This window comes from Belonocnema kinseyi, chromosome 1, assembly GCF_010883055.1.
Source record: "Belonocnema kinseyi isolate 2016_QV_RU_SX_M_011 chromosome 1, B_treatae_v1, whole genome shotgun sequence".
NCBI classification, from domain to species: Eukaryota; Metazoa; Arthropoda; class Insecta; order Hymenoptera; family Cynipidae; genus Belonocnema; species Belonocnema kinseyi.
Genome location: NC_046657.1, coordinates 34,483,372 through 34,503,562, shown reverse-complemented (window position 1 = coordinate 34,503,562; position 20,191 = coordinate 34,483,372). Strand labels below are relative to the sequence as shown.

The window sequence follows — 20,191 nt, the reverse complement described above, 5'->3', positions numbered from 1 at the left end:
ATCTTTATTCAAGGCAAATCATTTTTACAAGATATCCTATATAATCCATATTGATCCATTATATTTTAAAAATTGCAAACAAAAATATAAATCTTAATTTGTAGAGTTGCAAAATTTATTATTTTTCCTCACTTTGTTCAAGCAATTAGAAGGATTTATTTTGAAAATGGAAATAGCCTAGGCCATGTCAACAATATCTCAATGTGGACTTCCTGTTATTTCAATAGAATTAAGAATATTACACCATCGCATCGTTTTATTAAAATTTTCTATTTTTTATATTTTCCATATGTTTAACTTTTTTAAAATGATTATATACATTAAATAATGTACGAGGGCTGTCCCAAAAGTATCCGGCCTACCTCAATCTCTCGACGCTTGATTTATTTTTCGTCGTCCGGGGGGTGGCATCCTTCAAAGTAGTCCCCATTTGATTGAACAAAGCGCTCATATCGATGTTTACACTTATTAAAGCACTCTTGAAAGTCAGACTTCGGAATCGCCTTTAGTGCATTCGTCGCATTAGTTTCAACAGTGTCTTTATCTCTCTTTCTCAACAGTTTCAGGATCATAACCATAAACCCATGTTTCATCACCAGTAATGTCCTTTTTAAGAAAGTTTTCATCACTATTGATCATTTCCAGATTGTCTTGAGCGATTCCTAATCGAAGATTTTTTGTTGGTCTGTGAGCAGTTTCGGGATGAATTCGACAAACGCAAAATGTCGATATTAACAAATACACGCTGCGCGGAAAATAAGTCGTTTTATCGGTATCTCGAACTACTGACGAGAAGGTTAGGAGTTGCTGGTGACGTTTGTACCCTCCAGAGGTCGCCTGAGCCTCTCCGCGCGAAGACATGAACGTAGGTGGGATACTTTTGGGACAGACCTCGTATTATTTATTAATACCCTACAGTCCTATAACTTTCTAATGATAATTTTTTTTGCCACTTTTGGGTTTATATCGGCAATTTTTAAATAGTAAACACTCGAGTATTTTAAATTTGTACCATTCAAAAAAATTCTTAAAATTCGAGCTCTTCTAAACCTCTTCAAAAAACTGTAAAAAAATATGTTTACCTTCTCGCTCCTATTACTGTAGGTAATATATGGTTTTCACAAATAATAAAATATTCAACTTAAAATTAATGGAAACTCTTGTTTTTAAGAATTCTTTGCAGGGTGAAAACTTCATTTTCAAAATTCCCCAATTTTTAATTTTTTTTTTCATTAATATTCGATCACTTGAATTTTCAACCAAATAATTAAATTTTTGACAAAATAAGTGAATTTTTAAACTAGATGGATAAAAAAATTGAATAAAAAGTGTAATAGTTGATATTAAAATCAAAAAAATTTTATTTAAGAAAATCAATTTTTAAACGAAAAAGGCGAAATTTCAACAAATAGAAATTTTTCAGTCCTGAAAGGAAAAAAAGTTAACCCAAATTGTTGAACGTTCGAGCAAAAACACGATTTTTCTGTACAAAAATTGAATTTGTAAACAGAAAATATGAGTTTCAAGCAACAAAAAAATTGTTTTTAACAAAATAGTTCAATTTTCAACGAAAGAGATAAACCTTTATTCGAAAAAAAAGTTCAACTTTTAAGAAAAACAGTTCAATTTTCATTTAAAAAAGATCACTTTTCAACAAAATATTAAAACCTTAAGCCAATGATTTTCAAACAACTAGACGATTTTTTACGAAAATACGTAAATTTTCAAGAGAACCGATGAATTATCAACCAAAGAGTTGCATTTTTATCCAAAAAGTGGCAATTTCTACTAAAATAGATGCATTGTTTAATTTAATAGGGAAATTTTTTTAAAAAGTTGAATTGTCATCCAAAAAGGACTTCACTTGTTTTCTCCATATTTAAATATAAATCTTAATCAAAAAGTGATTTTAATACGAAAATAGTTGCATTTTCAACTCAAAATTATGAATTTTCAACAAAACAGTTATATTTCTAACCAAAAAAGAATACAATGTCACAAAATACCTCAATTTTTCTTTTTTCTACTAAATTTTATTGTGTGTTGAATTAAAAAGACAAATTTTCAGACAAATAGTTGAAACTTCATCGAAGGGAATTTTCAGTTGACTTCTCAACACCGAAATTTGAATCTGTACCAAAAAGTAAATTTCTTATGAAAATATTTAAATTTTCAAACCAAGCAGACAAATTTTGAAGAATACAGTTGAATTATCTACAAAAAAAGTATGACTTTTTAAAAAAATTGTTGATTCTACAACCGAACATTTGCGTTAATTTCAAATAAATCCTTGAAAATTCGCTTTTTGTTTTGTTCCATTTAACCGTAATTTTCTTAATGCCCGTTGTTGAAATATCAGCTATTCTATTTGTCATTGAGAATCAATTTTTTCAACAAAAATTTATCACTTGTGTTAAGAATTTAAATATTTTGTTAAAAAATTCTGTTTTTAATTATATTTTTATTGAAATATCAAATATTAGATTTTTCGTTGAGAATTCTTTTCCTCATCGGAGATTCATTACTTTGGTTGAAAATTTAACTATTTGGTTCAAAATTCCCTTTTTCTTAGTTAAAAATCAATCATTCTAGTTTTGGTTCACAGTTGATTATTTTTGAGTTAACAGTTCAACTATTTTCTTGAAAATTTATCTATTGTAATGCTAATTAGTTTCTTTTGTAAATAATTCATCTTTTGGGTTGAAAATTAATTTTTTTGTTTGTAGAAGATCCATCATATTAGTTAAAAATGCATTTCTTTGGTTACTAATATAACTTTTTTGTTAAAAATTATTTTTTTGCAAGAAATTTTAGCTAATCCATTTTTGCTAGAAAAGTGATCTTTTTGGTTAAAAAATTCAATTATTTAGTTTAAAATTTCTTTTTTGGTTTAATAATTATTTATATTTTCTTCCGCAGAAAATTAACCTTAGGGGTTAGTTTAGGTACAAAAAAATAATTATTTTAATTTAAATAATTCAATGATATTATTGAAAAGTGCTAATTTTTCACTTTTTGTAAATATAGAACTTTTGATTGATATTTCACAATAAATTTATTTTTACTCATGTCAAATAAAATTTTTTTATTCTGCTGAAATGGCCTGGGTTTGGTTCAATAATAAGATTTTACATTAACAAATATTTCTCAATCATATGTGTGAATTTGGAAACATTCTTTCCGACTGAATTTTCAAATTTCCCAATCGGCATTGAGGAAAAGCGATAAGAATGTTGTCGATATTTTCGTGACACATCTGTTTTTTATTGAAGGACATTTAGCAAAAACGCATGCATATTTTTAGAAATTTCGAAATAGGTGTTTAATGTTTGGTGATCAAAAATAAAAATGTATTTGAGTCAAAAATCCGAATATGAAATAAATGTAACAAATTCTTCTGAACTGTTATTTTATTCTCATTTATGAAAACTTTTACATTTTCTGCAGCTGCTTGGGAAAATTATTCGAATTATGACAAAAGATTGACATAATTGTTTATTCAAGTTTATTTATTTAAGTTTTTATTGAAATTGTTTTAGTTAGAATTTAAACGTATAATTATTTGTTTTGTAAATTAAACTTGAATAAAAATTATGGCTTTCGCCGAAAGCAAAAGACAAAAAAAAAACAAATATGCAAATGACTTTTATGAATATTATAAATCGAGTTACAGGATAAGCAATTTTGAACTTCACTACACACTTAAAACACCCTTAACATTTTTTCAACATTGGTTAAAGTCATAAAATTAAAAAATATTTAATCTTCTTACAGAAGGTTTATATGCTTCTGCCTTAAGCAAAATATGAAATGGAATAGTTTTTAAATCTTTAGATCTTAAATTTTTTCTCACTTTTGTAAAAATTGAAATAATTTAAAAATCCTACCGCTTTTTTGAAAATTTAAATATTTTGAGTACTTTTTTAAATGAAAACACAACTATTTTTTTAATTTTGACTTTTTCATTTGAAAGTTCATCTATTCTAGCACAAAAATTCGAAATTTAACTATTGTTTTAAACAGTCATCTTTTTGGTTAGAAATTTAAATAATGGAAAGTCAAAAATTACATTTTTTATTCATCTATTTCACAGTCGAAAAAAGATCTCTTTTTTGGTTCAAAATAACGTACAGCCCACAAACATTCACCGATTTGGGTAACACAATTGAAAAAAAGCTAATAAGATTTCTAAGAGAGTTATTAAACCTGATTTTCGAATTATTTTTAGAACAAATTTTTTTTACGATTTTTCATAAATATTTTTTTTAATGTTTTATGGCAATAAATTTGAATGGAAACACTATTATATAAATCATTCGTTGTTTTCGATGTAAATTTTGTTTAATTAGGAAATTTGTGATAATTGCAGCACATTTCATAATTTGTTGCTTAATCTTACGGTTTTTTAAACAAATTTAATAAACAAATGCATTATTCGGGCATTCGTCTGCAGAAAATTTCGGTTTTTTCAATGTCAACTTTTTTGATTAGGAACTTTATGAAAACTTCAGAAAAATTTGTAATATTTTAATCAATTTCGTGATTTTCTTAAAGAAATTTAATAAATAAATTTATTATTAGGACATCTGTCGACGGAAAAATTTTGTTTTGTTTCGATATCAGAGTTTTTATTTAGATTTTCATAATAAATTCGGCAACGTGCATGATGACTTCATGAATTTTATGATTTTTAAACACAAATTTAACAAACAAATGCATTATTCGGACATCTGCGGACGGAACAATTTTTTTTTTATGTCAGTCTTTTTAACGGGGAACTTCATGATGATTTCAGCAAAATTCATAATTGGTTAATAAATTTGATATTTTTTCAAATAAAAGTTCAATAATAAAATACATTATTCGGGCATTTGTCGATAACATTTTTTTCGATATCCTAATTTAAAAAGTTGCCATAGAAGAAAACGAATTTTTCTGTAGCCAAATGCCCGATTAATGCATTTGTTGATCAAGTTTGTTTAAAGAAATCATAAAATTCATCAACTAGTTATGAATGTTGCTGAAATTCTAATAAAGCTCCCAACTAAAAAGACTGGCATTAAAACACCCGAATTTTTAGGCCAACAAATGCTCGAATAATGTATTTGTTTATGAAATTTGTTTTTGAAAAATCATACGAAATAATCAAAAAATTATGAATTTTGCTCAAATTATCATAAAGTTTGTAAATTTGTAAAAATTTACATAAAAAAAACGAATTTTTCTTTCGAAAAATGCCTGATTACTGCATTTGTTCATTACATTTGTTTATAATGTAAAGCATTTTAATCTTAAGAAAACATTTTTTAATATTATATTGTTTCCATTCAAATTTCTTGAAATAAAACTTGAGAAAACCTATAATTATGAAAAATAGTAGAAAACATTTTTCCAACAAATAATTTGTTTATAAAAATGTGTATTGTTTAATATATAATATTGGAACATCTCGAGCCCCGGGAACGTCAAATAGATAAAATGACCATTCATTCGTGATATTTGTTTATTTATAAAAAATTGAAAAACCTAATTAAAAAATCAGGCTTAACAGCTCTCTTAGATATCTTAACAGCTTTTTAAAAAAAAATCTCTGTTCAAATCGCTCTACATTTGTGGGCTGTACGTTATTTTGATTTAAAAATGTCATTTTTTTCCATTGTGGACCGGGAATGTGAAAATTAGATTATATGAACTCCCATCTAACACAACCTTGAAACTAATCCCCCCCCCCCCTCCAAACCCTCATTAATTGAATTTTCGTGGGTCACTCAGGTACGGATTTAATTTAGAAGTTAAAAAAAGGTCACTATCACCAAATTACTGCTGTCGATGTTTTAAATTTTAGTTTAAAAAAATCTGTGCACAAGTGTAAGAAATAAAAAAAGACCGAGCGCGAGTCGCGCGCGTAGCGGGCGATGAGAAGGTGCCCGCGAGTCGGGCGGATTTTTTAGATAAAAATTCAACCATTTTTTCGCAAATTTTTCTTTTTTAATTAAAACTTCATATATTGCAGTAGAAATTGCTTTTTTTTAGATAAAAATGTAAATATTTTGATGCAATTAAAAACAATTTTTGAGTCATCTTTTTTGGTGAGAAATTTAACTGTGTTATTGAAAATTCATCTTTTTGGGTTGAAAATTCAAATCTTTTTTTGAAAATTTGTGTTTTTGAATTAGAAATTCAACTATAGGTAATCAAAGGCAGAACTTCAAATATTGATCAAATTCATGGAGGAAATTCATCTCGGGCTTAAGGCCTCCAGTCCATGCAACAGAACGGCCTGATCTCGGAATGGCCGGAATGAGGCGTTGGCCAATCAAAAACAACATTGTTTCCGCCGAATGTTTCTGATTCGTCCACTACTTATTCTGGCTATTCCGAGGTCCGGCCGTTCTTGTGTATGGACTAGAGGCCTCCTCAGCATCGGTAGAGCACGTCAGTTCCGTTCGGCAATTTCCAGTAGGCACAAAATTTGGCGACATCGTTACGACATCTTTGCGATAACTTTACGACATCCTATGTCCATGTCGTTTCGGTGTCTTTACGATAGCGTAAAGACATCGTCAGCTCAAACGACTTATTTACGATATCGTAAAGACACCTTAACAACATGGACATAGGATGTCGTAAAGTTGTCTTAAAGTTGTCGTAAAGATGTCGGAACGATGTCGTAAAGACGATGTCGTAAAGTCAGATTCTTGGATGTACTTCACTACTAGCTGACATTTGTAAAGGGCTGTTACTCTCTATTAATCTCTGATATGATACTGACTTTTGGACATTAGATATCTAATTATTTCTTCTAATTAAATTAAATGAATTTAAGTTAAAATTTTTTTTAATTTCTCTACTTTTTTTTAATTTCTGCGCAACTACCCACTCCGATCTTCTTTGCCGATGTTATCGAACTAGAAAGATCCGGTCCAACTTTACCGCTCAAGTACGAGTATGTATCGCGTATTTTAGTTAGCGAACTGGAAAGGTGCATTGGGGGCGTTTGTTTTTTTTTCGCAAAAGCTCAGGTGCTGAGGGGGCGCTGCGGAAGTCTCGCGAAATCAAATATTTTATTTTAAGACCATATGACGAGTGGTTCACATGACCAGATTTAAAATAATGACGTTTCTCCTTTTATTCTTTAACCTAATACATGATTTGTTTGATATTATTTATCTAACTAAGCAAAAAGATTCAGGCCATGTGTCGAGCAGGCACCAAGAAAAGTGGGTCTGGTCCTAAATTCGAATAATTAAGGAAAAAGTTGCTTCTTATTTATTATTCCCTTTCAACTCGATATGGCGCTTCGTATAAAAATAAGTTAAGAAATACAGTGAATAAATATAGTGAAACTCTTCTATAGCGCCGATATTGGGGATGACGGTGGGTGGGAACTAACTCAATATAACCCCCTCCGCTTTTGTTTTTTCATGCTTGGGTGCTCGCCTAAATCACAAGCGCAGATTCCGCGCACTCCGCGCTGCTCCTGTTACATCAAATATCGGCGCGGTGTCATTTCTCGGAAGGGCTATTGAAGGGAGGGCTATTAAAGCGTTTCACTGTAATGCTTTAAAATCTTGCAGATTATTTTCTTACAATTTTCGAAATCTTTTTAAATCTTTTTAAATATACCCTTAAAATTAATTGACAAAAAACAAAGAATAATTTTTAATTTTCCAATTAAATAAATTGATAAATTGTCAGATCGAAGGTTAAAAAAAATCCACGCTATAATTTTCGATGCTCTAATTTGAAGAATGTATGAACTAATTAATTGTTCTTTTAAATTATATAATTTTAAGCAATTTCAATGAAAAGCATTAAAACTTGATAGATTACAATTTTTTAATTAGCACTTTTTAAACTAGAAGTTAAGTTCTTTTTATTTTAAATTGTCAAAAATTTATAATTTTTCAGTTGTTATTTACAGATCAAAATTTGTTTTTAAATCTTGTGAAAAGATTTTTTAAATATTTTTTTAAACAAAAATATTTCCTATTTTTTACACGAATCTTAAGTATATCTTGTTGTTATCTGAAGATTATAAAAAATCATTTACAAACGTCAAAACCTTATTTAAAGATTTTCAAAAATATGTATTTTTTAAAACAATTTTTCGAATTATTCCAAATTTTTAATTATTTTTAATCTCTTCAAAAATTCTAAATATATTTTAACCTAATCTAATTTTTTAAAATAATAATTGTTTAATTTTTTTATACTTCCAAATTTGTTTTTATTTTAAAGTCTTTTTAAGTGTTTTGTGAAAAATAAGTTTTAAAACAAAAATATAATTTAAAATTTCCCCAGAAATCTTAAAAAATGTTTAAATTAATTTTCTAAGATAAAAAATAATTTTTAATTTTCATAAGAATCTTAAAGCAATTTTCGTATCTAATTTTATTTTTAATTGTTTAGAATCTTTTCAACTTTTTAATTATTTTTGAAATTGGTTCAAAACTTCTGAATATTGTGTAAAATGATTCGACTTTTTCCTACCATCTTTGATAAATCCTGCAAAAAAATTTGAAATGTCCGAAAATCTTCCAGATTGTTTTTTCTATATAATTTTGGAAATCCGGTTAAATCTTGTTAAAAATACTTTTAGGGCTAATGACGGGGTTTATACAAAATATTCCAATTTTTTACTCGGAAGTAAGAAGATTTAATAAAAATATAAATTTTCAGTTCAAGAAAAGAGTTTAATTTTTCACCAACTAGTTGAATATAAATATTTATGTGAAGTTTCCACCAAGAATAATTATCTTATACCAAGTGCAAATATAAATAATATAGTTAAGTTTTAGGTTTAAAAATAAATTTAAAAAAAGATTATTCAACAGAAAATATTTAAATTTGCAAGCAAATCAATTTTTAACTACACAATTGAATTTGTATGTAAGAAGATTAAGTTTTAACCAAAACACAACGAATTTTCTACAAACTAGTAACATTTTTCTCGGAACGAATTGATTTTGAACTAAGAAAATCAATTTTCACCCAAGATTATTTTTTCTACCAAAAAAGACGAATAAATTTTTAGTTGAAATAAATAAATTTTTAAATAAAAAAGAACGAATTTATAACAAAATAGTACAATTTTCCACCAAAAAGTAATAATCTGCATAAAACAGAGGCCTTCATAACCAAAAAATATCAACTGTCTTCTAAAAGAAATGAGTTTTCGAACTAAAAAGAAGAATATTACACAAAGAAAGTTAAATATTTAACCCAGAAGGAATGCAATATCAAAAGAAACTAGATGAGTTTAAATTAAACAGACAAATTAAAAAGAAATAGTTCAATTTTTATACAAAAAAAAATCAGTTTTACTTTTTAACATGAACGTGTAAATTTAAAATCTATAAATGTACTCTAATTTACAACCTGAAGAGACCAAAAAATTTCATTTTTTTCAAAGATTTTTTTTTAATCTTCTAATTTGAGTGTGATAAACTCCAAGGGCTAAAGTGGAACTAAAAGAGACATCAGCTTAATTTTATCGTGGGAAATCCGTAAAATAAAATTTATGATTTCTGTTTACAATGTCCAGTTTATATTTCTTAGGTACGCCAGCCTTCTAAGATGCAGGGTGTCTATAAAACTCCCGGGACGGTTGAATATTTCCTCAGGTAAAACATTTTTTCAAAAAAGTGAAGGTAATTCCTGAATTAAGTTTCAACGCGGAATTCAATGGTGACCTTCATTTTGACCTTGAAGTTGCTCTTCGTGGCTTTTTGAAGATCAACTTTGTTTTTTTAAAAATGGAAACCCCCTTTTTTACATCTGCAATCGATAGAGCGGAAAATTCTACGTTCAGGTACGTACCCAAGTCATAGGTCAATTGTAACGTTCAAGGTCAGTTAGAGGTTATTTGAAATTAACAAAGTTTTCCGAGAGGTCAGTGTAATTCCTAAAGTGAATTTCAACGAGGAATTCAATATGGACCTTCATTTTCACCTTGAAATTGACCTTCATGGCTTTTTGAAAGTCAACTTTGTTTTTTCAAATGGAAAACCCCTTTTTTACATCTACAATCGATAGAGCGGAAAATTCTACGTTCAGGTACGTACCAAGGTCATAGGTCAGTTGTAACGCTCAAGGTCAGTTAGAGGTTATTTGAAATTAACCAAGTTTTCCAAGAGGTCAGTGTAATTCCTGAAGTCAATTTCAATGAGGAATTCAATGGTGACCTTCATTTTGACCTTGAAGTTGACCTTCATGGATTCTTGAAGGTCAACTTTGTTTTTTTTTTAATGGAAACCCCCTTTTTTACATCTGCATTCGATAAAGCGGAAAATTCTACGTGCAGGTACGTACCCAAGTCACAGGTCAATTGTAACGTTCAAGGTCAGTTAGAGGTTATTTGAAATTAGCAAAGTTTTCCAAGAGGTCAGTGTAATTCCTAAAGTAAATTTCAACAAGAAATTCATTGAAGAGCTCTGTATTGATCTTGGTAACAGCGTTGTGAATATTATAAAATCATAAGGAAATTTTTCATTAAAAGTCCCAGGTGTTCTGGTGAGAGTTCTGTTCCTCCCCGGAGAGTTATACAGTCCTATACCGTTTTTCGATACCTAAGTCAATACCTAAAGCGATACCATAAGTCCTATACGGTTTTTCATACGAATAGTACGAATCGATACTTAAGTTACGTATTGCGAGTACATACTTACTATCTTTCGCTGCAAGATTATTATGGCGCAAGCTAAACTTTCGGAACGAGAGACCGTATCTGTATTGATGATGCGTGGTTGGGGAGATCGAGATCGATCTTATGATCAAGTTCGTTTGCTTTTTAATTGCACTTTTCGTAATGGAGAAGGGTTAAATCCTGTCTCAAAATTAACAATTGAAAGAACTGTAAAGAGCTTTATGAATCATGGATCTATCAAGGACCTTCAGAGAACTGGTCGGCCAAAATCTGGAGGATCTGAGGAGTTGCAGATGGACATAGCCCAAGTATTTGTTGAAAACCCACACCTTAGTTTACGTCGAACTAGTGATGAGCGTGACGTTGCTCCTGAGAAAGTGCGAAATATTTTAAAAAGCATTAATTTCCATCCTTACAAAGTTCATCTGGTACAAGATCTCAATGAAGACGATCCTGATCGTCGGGTGGAATTTTGTGAAATTATGATGGACAGAATTGATAGAGATCCTCTTTTCTTGTACAATACAGTATTTTCAGATGAATCTACTTTCACTTTAAAAGGTGAAGTTAACAGGCAAAATTGTAGATATTGGTCCGACACAAATCCGGACTGGATGTTGGAGAGTCACACACAATATCCACAAAAGATTAATGTTTAGGCCGGTATCTTGAATTATACATTGATAGGCCCTTTCTTCATTGATGGTAATCTCAATGCCCGTGCATATAAAGAGCATCTCAGAAACCAAATTGTACCAAGAATAAGGGAGATTACAGGCGATAATTTTCAAAATATTTGGTTCCAGCAGGACGGAGCAGCGGCTCATTACGGTAGGGAGGTTCGAACATATTTGGATACTCAGTTCCCTCAAAGGTGGATTGGAAGAAGGGGTGAAATCAAGTGGCCTACTAAATCTCCTGATCTGACGCCTCTCAACTATTTTCTTTGAGGCTATTTAAAGAGCTAATTACACTCAACGCAACCGCAAAGCGTAGAGGAATTACAGAATCGGATTCTGCAGCAGGCTACTTTGATTGATAGGTAGATGATGCGTAATGCTGTAACTCATTTTTACAATCGCATAGATTTTTATAAAGAAGCTCAAGGTTTTCAGTTCGAACATCTTCACTGAAACGTGAGAGGCAAGGGGACTCACGCTAATCAAGCACCCCAAAGGGAACAGAATTTACTACGTCAACGTCGTTGTTCCTGGGTAATGCTAAACGTAAACATAAACTGCTTGGAAAATTGACCTATGACTTGGGTACGTACCTGAACGTAGAATTTTCCGCTCTATCGATTGCAGATGTAAAAAAGGGGGTTTCTATTTAAAAAAAAAAAAACAAAGTTGACCTTTAAAAAACCATGAAGGTCAACTTCAAGGTCAAAATGAAGGTCACCCTTGAATTCCTCGTTGGACATATCAAAATATTTTTAAAACAACTCAAAATTTCTGGAATTATTCTAAGAGAATATTATTATAAATAACTGCCCAAAAAATTGTATTTGTTTCTAAAATGTTTTGTTACAAGCACTATTTACAATAATGTTTATCCGTAAGTTTTTTAATATTTTTGTGAGTAAACGTAATTCATATATTAATATATACATTGAATCAGCCCAGTTGTACAATATTTTGTAATTCGAAGTCATAAGGTTATTGAATTTTAAACTGAAAACGTTAAAAAAGTGAATAATATGTAAGATAGTAACATTAGTCAATCTTTGAATCAGTTGCGTGTAAATTTGATAAATTTTAAATTCTGTGTGAGTGAAATTCTATTTCTTTAGAATCCTTAGATGGTAAAATTATTTTATTTCAAATTAAAATCATTGATAGCTCCATCAATTTAAAATTATGGAAAATATTCCCAGGCGATTTAATGCAGATTGATACATCAAAACTTGCATTCAAATCTCGCTTTTAAACCTTTAAGAATAGTAAAATTTGCGAAGTTTTATATTTCCAGTTTAAGGTCTTCAAAACATAATAAATTTAAAATCCAAGCTTTCCAAATTAGAGTAATATATACAAATTCTATGAATAAGCATTGCAAATACAAAGGGATTATAAGTATTTTTATTTTATTTATTAAATAAACGTCCCTAAGGCTAAATAGCCCTGTGAGGAACATGATAATACAAGGTCATAAAAATTAAAATTTACAAAAGTTCATAAAAACGGAAGGAAATTTGAAGATAAAATGTCGGAGAATTAAGTTTGAGAGTTTACCACCGAGTAATTTCAAGAGTTGGGTTACAAATATTGTACAAATATTTGAAAAAGAGGTTTTTGAAATGACACAGGGAAGGTACATTTTTGATACTATATGGTATTTTATTCCACAACCGGGCACCTCTTACTATAAATGACGTTTGTTGCTTACACGTTCTGTGCAAGGAAATCTTAATAACTGAATGCCTTTTACGAAGCTTAGAGTGTGCTAGAAGGTCTATGTCTACAAATTAAAAGAGGTTAAATAGATACTCAGGAGCTTTGTTCTAAAAAATAGTGTAGAGCAAATTACACATAAAGAATTGTCTTCTCTAGGCAACATTAAGAAAACCAGCCTTATGTCGGTATGGAGTTATCTTATCGTGTTTAGACAAATTGTAGATAAAGCGGACACAGGCATTTAACACACGCTCGAGCTTTAAATTTAAATCGTCGGTTAAATCATCATATACTAAACAACCGTAGTCAAAATGAGGCAAGATTAAACTCTTAACCAGAAATATCCGAGTGGAGGTAGGTAAAGATTCCTTATTCCTATATAGTTGATGTAAAATTCGGTATGTTTTATCCGAGATGCTCTCTACCTGCTCCTTTCAGGACAACGTACGATTAAGGAAATATCCCAGATATTTAACCATTTCCGAGAAAAGGATAATGTGACTCTCAATAGAAAGTGACGGAAATGATGCCAGAGTTTCAAACGACGGAGATGAAGTAGGTCCAACAACAATTGCCTGAGTTTTGCCCGGGTCAAGAGTGAGACCATTCTTCCAGGCCCAGAGGATCACGTGATCGATATCCTCCTGGACTAGAACAAGTATTCTACCTAGAGAAGACATCGGTCCCGATAAGTAAATTTTGTAATCGCCAGCATATTTGTGGTAGCAACAATATTGAAGTTCACTTCCGAGGTCAGATGTGAACAAATTGAAAAGAAGGGGTGCCAGAACGGAACCCTGAGGAACCTCACTCTTGACCTCCCACCAGTCAGAAATCCGACCACTACTATTAATAATTCTGTGAGGCCTATTATTAAAATAGGATTGGAACGATTTGACGACAGAACTTGACACGTTAAAAGATTATAATTTTTGTAAGAGTAACTTATAGTTGACCATATCAAAAGCCTTCGAAAAATTAAACAAGACAACAATCGTGATCTCCCTATTATTCATTGCTAATTTAAGATCCGTCGTTACTTTAAGGGAAGCAGTAAGAGTGCTATGTTTCGCCCGAAACCCCAGTTGACTTGGGTCAGTGGCTCTAGATATTTCGAGAAATTTGGAAAGTTGTAGGTGGACAATTTTTTCAAGTGGTTTAGATAGTGCACATAAAAAAGAAATTGTCCGGAAGTCTTTCGGGGAAGTAAGTTTAGAAATTTTGGGAACTGGGCAAATAACTGCCTTTTTCCAGATATCTGGGAAAATATTGAACTGTAGGGAAGCATTATAAATATGCAAACGAAAAGGAAAGATAATGGAAAGGGCAAGTTTAATCACTTTGATTGATCATCCTTTAGATCCTATGGCGTTTAAATTGAAGTATTTTTTTCAAAAGTATTATCTCTATTATTAGCTATATGTGCAATCTCGTTATAATTGTATCGATTTAACGCATCTCTAATCTTAGTTTGAACTAAGTTCCTGAGTTTACGAAATTCAGCTTGTATTATACTGCTTTTTGTTCTTTTTGCAACCCAGCACTTGCCATCAGGTTCCCTCATCAGATTTTTAATTTCAGATGTGATCCAAGGGGCAGCTTTATTGAAATTTTTAGGAACGTGTAGCAGTGAAAATTTGTTGAATGCGGAGACTCGATAATTAGTAAGAGCGTCAATTTTATTATTTATATCTGTATCTAGTAATATTTTTCCCAATCATACGTCATTAGGTGTTCATGGAATGCATATTCATCAATATTAGAGAGATTCCGCACCAGCGTTTGGGTTGGTATTGAATTTAAATTATAGGAAAATTTAAAGGTTATGTTAATCAAGTCGTGGTTAGAGAGAAAAGGGATGGAATGTTGTTCGTGGGAGACAACCTTATCAATATCGTCTACAATAATTTTGTCAATACGAGTACTGGAACGATCAGTATGGTGAGTGGAATCGTGAGCTACAATCGAGAGCCCCGAAGAGTACACCAAACATGTAAGATATTAAGTATGATTGGAAGTGAGATTTAAGTTAGTGTTAAAATCTCCAGTAAGGATAATGCTGTTAAAGCTAGGAATAAGTGAACAAATTACTGATTCAAGCTCTGGGCCATAGGAGGCATTGGGTGGTTTATAAATTACTCCCGCTAAAAGACTATCAGATGTTGACTTAACTTCAACAAAGAGAAATTCGGTCATGGGATAAGTTTCCACTGGACTCACTACAACCACAGTTCCACTCAAACCGTTATGCAGAAAAAGACAAACTCCACCACACCTTCTCTCACCTCTGCCTCTTCGAAAGAGCGAATAGTTGTCAATTGCAACGAGGCTAGAAGATATATTTGGAGTTAACCAGGACTCAGAAACAGCAATTAAATGCAGGAACATGTAATGAAAAAATGTTTAAATTCTAGAAAATGTGCCAAGAGAGACTGGACGTCAACATGGCAAATGCTTAAGGTATCCATTGATATATAAAGAGAAACATTACAATGTGAATAAGATACATAAAAATAGTCCATTTGTAGAGTTGGCGCAAGGCTGAATTATTATAGTAATAAATACACATTAAAGCGTCAAATCGAGATCGATAATCATTCTGAGGCACAGCACATAATATGGCCAGCATGCAGTTAATTGTCATATGAAAGAAAATATAACTTAATATGTATGACCAAATGCTGTATATTTACTATAAGTGTTTAAGCAGGTGAAACAGAAGTGTCTCAGAAATAAAGCAAAGAGATTTAAATACTTTTCTACTCGAAAAAAATGAGCGCTAAAGTTAGTCGGAGAAAAGTTAAAAAAATATTGGACTTAGGCTGTGGTTGCTATTGTAGTCCCACTACAGATAGTAGGTTTGCAAGGTGTATTCTCGGCGAACCGTCCTCCTTACGGCAAAAAATTCTTCCAAAAGAAATCCAAATATATTTAATTTTCTTGTCTCTTCGGAGACCGAGAGCAATAGCATAGATTTTCCGGTTGAGTAGAATTAAAGCCTCGCTAAGATAAATAAAGCGTTTCTCTTTTTCGGTGCATCCCAAACACGAGGTAGAAAAATCCCTTTTGACTTTACGTCTCTTGATCATTTTATCGCATAGATCCTGACAGTTGAATTTGACTATAATGATCGGTGGGAAAGTATGATGAGTGAGTGACGGTGCTTTAATTATACGGTAAATGTTGACAACGTCATCCTTAAGAAGAGGTACATCAAGAACCCTGGCAATCAACTCTACGTTGGACGTAAGGTCCTTGTTTAACTTCATTGGAAGACCATGGATTTTAAGAGTAGTATGTAAAACCGCTTGATCATTCAGATTCTGCGCGTGTTCAAGTGCAGCCACTTTCATCTTAAGGTCTTTTACTTTATTCTTAACGAGATGAATTTCCTCAATTTGCACTGCGGAGCCGGCTTCGAGAGAATCTATGCGGATGGTGTTGTTGGTGAGGTCAATGGATACTAATTTCAAGATCTCAGGTATGCTCGCCTCTAATCCGACGCGAGATATACTGGTTAGAGGCAAGTGAGGGGTAGCAATGGTGGGGGTACACTTAAGCAGGTATCAATGCGAGTGGGGCTACGACTACTGAAACAGGTCAAAATGCGAGTTACGCATCGCCGGAAATAAAAATACAATCATAAATAACAAGCAGACAGGCTGAAATTGAAATAAGAATTCAATCATAAATAACAAGCAGAGAGGCTATCTCAATAGAGTAGCCGACTCTCAAGGGTTCTTTGTTAAGCTTTCGGATTAAAATGTAGAAATATCATTTATATTTTTTAATTTCAGAGTTAACAGCCTAAAACATAATAATTCGGAATCGATGGGTTTCGATGATTACAGACATCTAACTTCTTTTTTAATGTTTAAAATTGGAACTAATACAACATTTCTCGTAAATGGAATGAGATGCGCCAAAAAAGACAACATTTTTTTATTCAACTAGAAAATTGTAATTAGTCTATATGTCATAATTATAAGTAAGTATAATGAAAAAATTCATCAATTAAAAAAAGTGGTTATAATTTGAAGACAAATTTAAAAAAGGAGAGTCGGATTGGCGACGGCCATCTACTGTCAATAACTCTGCCCGCCTGGTGCGTGAAGAATACAAAAGGACCATTATGTTACCGTCGCATTACTCTTAAAAGGACCTCTAAAAGGACCTTGAAGATGACCCAAATTTCTCTATTTATTTCTCTATTATTCTTGTGATCGAACTTTTTTTGCAAAAGTACTTAAAATTATAAACATATATTATATTGTTATCAATTATATATTTACCAATAGAATGAAGAAAAAGGGATAAACGGAGGAATAGACCATCGGCGAACTTCATATTCTATTGTAGTAAATTTGAAAGCCGCTAACTTCTTACTTAATTTATTTTCTGCGAGATAATGTCAGATATATACTAGCAGGCTGTCTGTATAGCATGTATTTTTATTCTTTCACAAAATCTCACTAAAGCTTTTAGATTAGCGTATATATTATTGCAAAATACATTATCGTTCAATACAGATCTTCTGTTCTGTTTCCGCATATACCAGTGATTCGAAAAAAAGATATCCGTATTGATCCAACGTTAACTCTGTCAAGGTTTTAATGACTGCACATGTTCGTATGATAAATTATTTTAGGAGGAATTGCTAAGCATTTTTTGGAGATGACACAGCACTTTTATTAAACATTTCATTATATTCAACAATTTTACAACATCCTTATTACGATCCTGTGACCAAAATCCCAGTTATCGTCATTTCTCAAAAAGCTTACATACCCTATGTAGTTACACGAAATATTGCCTCCATATTTGAAATATTCCTGTGTCCGCTTTTTGCAATATGAGGTCAGTGCTCCTAATTTTGGGAACTTTTTTAACTGCGCTTGCGTCGCGCCGGCAACACGATAGGTTACTGTTGGCCCGCTGATTTTTAATAGTATAAATATTCAAATTTGATATTTATAATAAATAATGATTAGGAAATGCATAAACAGTAATTTCTTAATCCTAAAATCAAATTTTGGAAGAAAACATTAGGAAGTTACTTTTCATGAATTTCCCAATCATTATTTATCATAAATAGTAAATTTAAATATTAATATCATTTAAAAGGTGAGCGCTAACAGTAACCAATCGAGTGGCCGGCTTGACGCAGGCGCAGTTCAAAAAATTCTCAAAATTGGGAGCACTATATGTGTCAATAAATTTCGCTGGTTTAGTACGAAAGATGTCCGCCAGATGGTACGATCGGAGGAAGTCCACATGCCCTGCCCAAGCGATCCATCTTACCGATAATTTTGGAAATGGGTCTGCAGAAAGTTTCTTTACTGATTGAGAAGTTAGCCCTGGAGAATAATGAACAGATCCGTATAGGATCATACTAGGAGCAACTGCCATCTATGAGTAGCTGTCAGTAGCCTCGTGGGAAATCACAACCTATGGCCACGTGTGGCGACCGTGAAATGGGTGGCTACAAGGTACGACGAAATCATAAATAGGTGTAGGAGACAATACTTCTGGGTCTAAAATGTTTCAAATTTAGTGCTGCATGCCTCAGTTATATTTTTAGTAAACAATGGATTTTTAACAAATAAAAAAAAATGTCAACAAAATAGTTAAATTTTCAACCCAAGAAATTACTTTAAAAAATAAATTTTTTAACTTAAACATTGTAGTTTATACTGAAGTTTGCAGTTGAAAAATTTAATTTTTAAACCCAAATAAATGCGATTTTATCAACAAAAAATAAGTATTCGATCAGAAATGGGTTAATCAAATTTTCAAACAAAAAATGGAATTTTCAACGAATAAAATTAATTTTCAACTAAAATTATAATGTTTCAACGAAAAATTGAATGGATAAATTTTCAGTTGAAAAATAATTATCAACCCCAAAAAATCAAAGTTTCAACAAAATATTTAAATTCCCAAGAAAAAAATTAAATTTGCAAACAAATATTTTAATATTCAAACCAACAACTTTCTACCGAAAACAGAATTTTAAAATTTTCAAAATTAATTTTAAAACAGCAACAATTTTTGTTAACAAAATACATAAATTGTCAACGAAAATCGGTTAAATTATCAGTTTAAAAAATCAATTTACAACGAACTATTTTTCACAAAATAGTGTAATTTCCAAAAAATAGATGAACTTTTAACCATTTTATACAAAAAAAAGAAGTTTCAACAAAAAATGCATTTCCATCCAAAGAAATGAATTCTTGATTAAAATGGACGATTTTTTAAACAAGAAAAATAATTTTCTACCAAAAAAAAAGAATTTTTGACTGAGAAAGGTCAATTTTCTAGAAAAGAAAATTCAACCAAAAATGATAGAATTAAATTTTTAGTATAAGAAAATGTTTTCTCAACAAAAAAAGATTCGAATTTTCAACAAAACAGTTAAATTATCAACCAAAATAGTTATTTTAAAAACTTTTAATTTTAAAATAGTTTCATTTTCGATGGAAGAAATGAATTTTCAACTGAAAATTGTTTTTAAGAAAACACGCAATCGAATTTACAACAGAATAGTTCATTTTTTAAACATACAGTTAAAATTTCATTTAAAAAATTATTTTTCAACCAAAAATGGAATGGAATGAATTCTGAGAGAATATTTAAAAAAATATCACAAATTTTTTAAATTATTTCGTAGATTTTCCATATTCTATAATTTTAGAAAAAATAAGGAATTTAATTCTTATTAAGCCTTCTTGTGCAAGTTTGTCGCACCATTTTTTGTTATGTTTTAAAGAAGAGTGTGAGTGAAAGATTTCAAGGAGATAAAATTATTTTTCTTAAAATTCCTGTGCAAAAATTAAAAGATTATGAGTAAATTTTTTCACATCTTGAATGCTTTTTTAAAATTTTCAGAAAAATGTAGTAAGTTAAATTTATTTTGTTTTTTGTTATTTTGTTTTTTTTTTATTTTGTTTTTTTAACGATAAGAGAAATATCTATTTCTTCAATTTTAACCATTATTTGAAAGGCGATTCTTCATAGTACGAGCGTAGTTCAATAAGTCCTTAGAATCGCTCCAAATCATCTGTTTTCAGTCAGCACCACTCCCGACTAGATATATGGTGCAGTCACAGTCCACATCTTCTGAGTTTACGTGTTTTTATAACCA

The 20,191-nt window shown here is 30.8% G+C and overlaps 1 protein-coding gene across 2 annotated transcripts in view; it reads right to left on the bottom strand.

The window, feature by feature from the left end:
• The window catches only part of LOC117172562, a 32,182-nt gene extending 14,768 nt beyond the window's left edge, over positions 1–17,414 (bottom strand). Inside the window, exon 1 of one of the 2 annotated variants that reach the window (XR_004467037.1) lies at positions 363–751. Coding sequence is in view for 1 of the 2 variants with exons in the window: in XM_033360624.1 (XP_033216515.1) it covers positions 17,337–17,391 (55 nt within the window). In the remaining variant the exon portion in view is untranslated. Of the gene's footprint in view, positions 1–362; positions 752–17,336 lie in introns of those variants that run through there. The other variant, XM_033360624.1, reaches the window with a different exon arrangement.
• Positions 17,415–20,191: the final 2,777 nt, after the last annotated feature.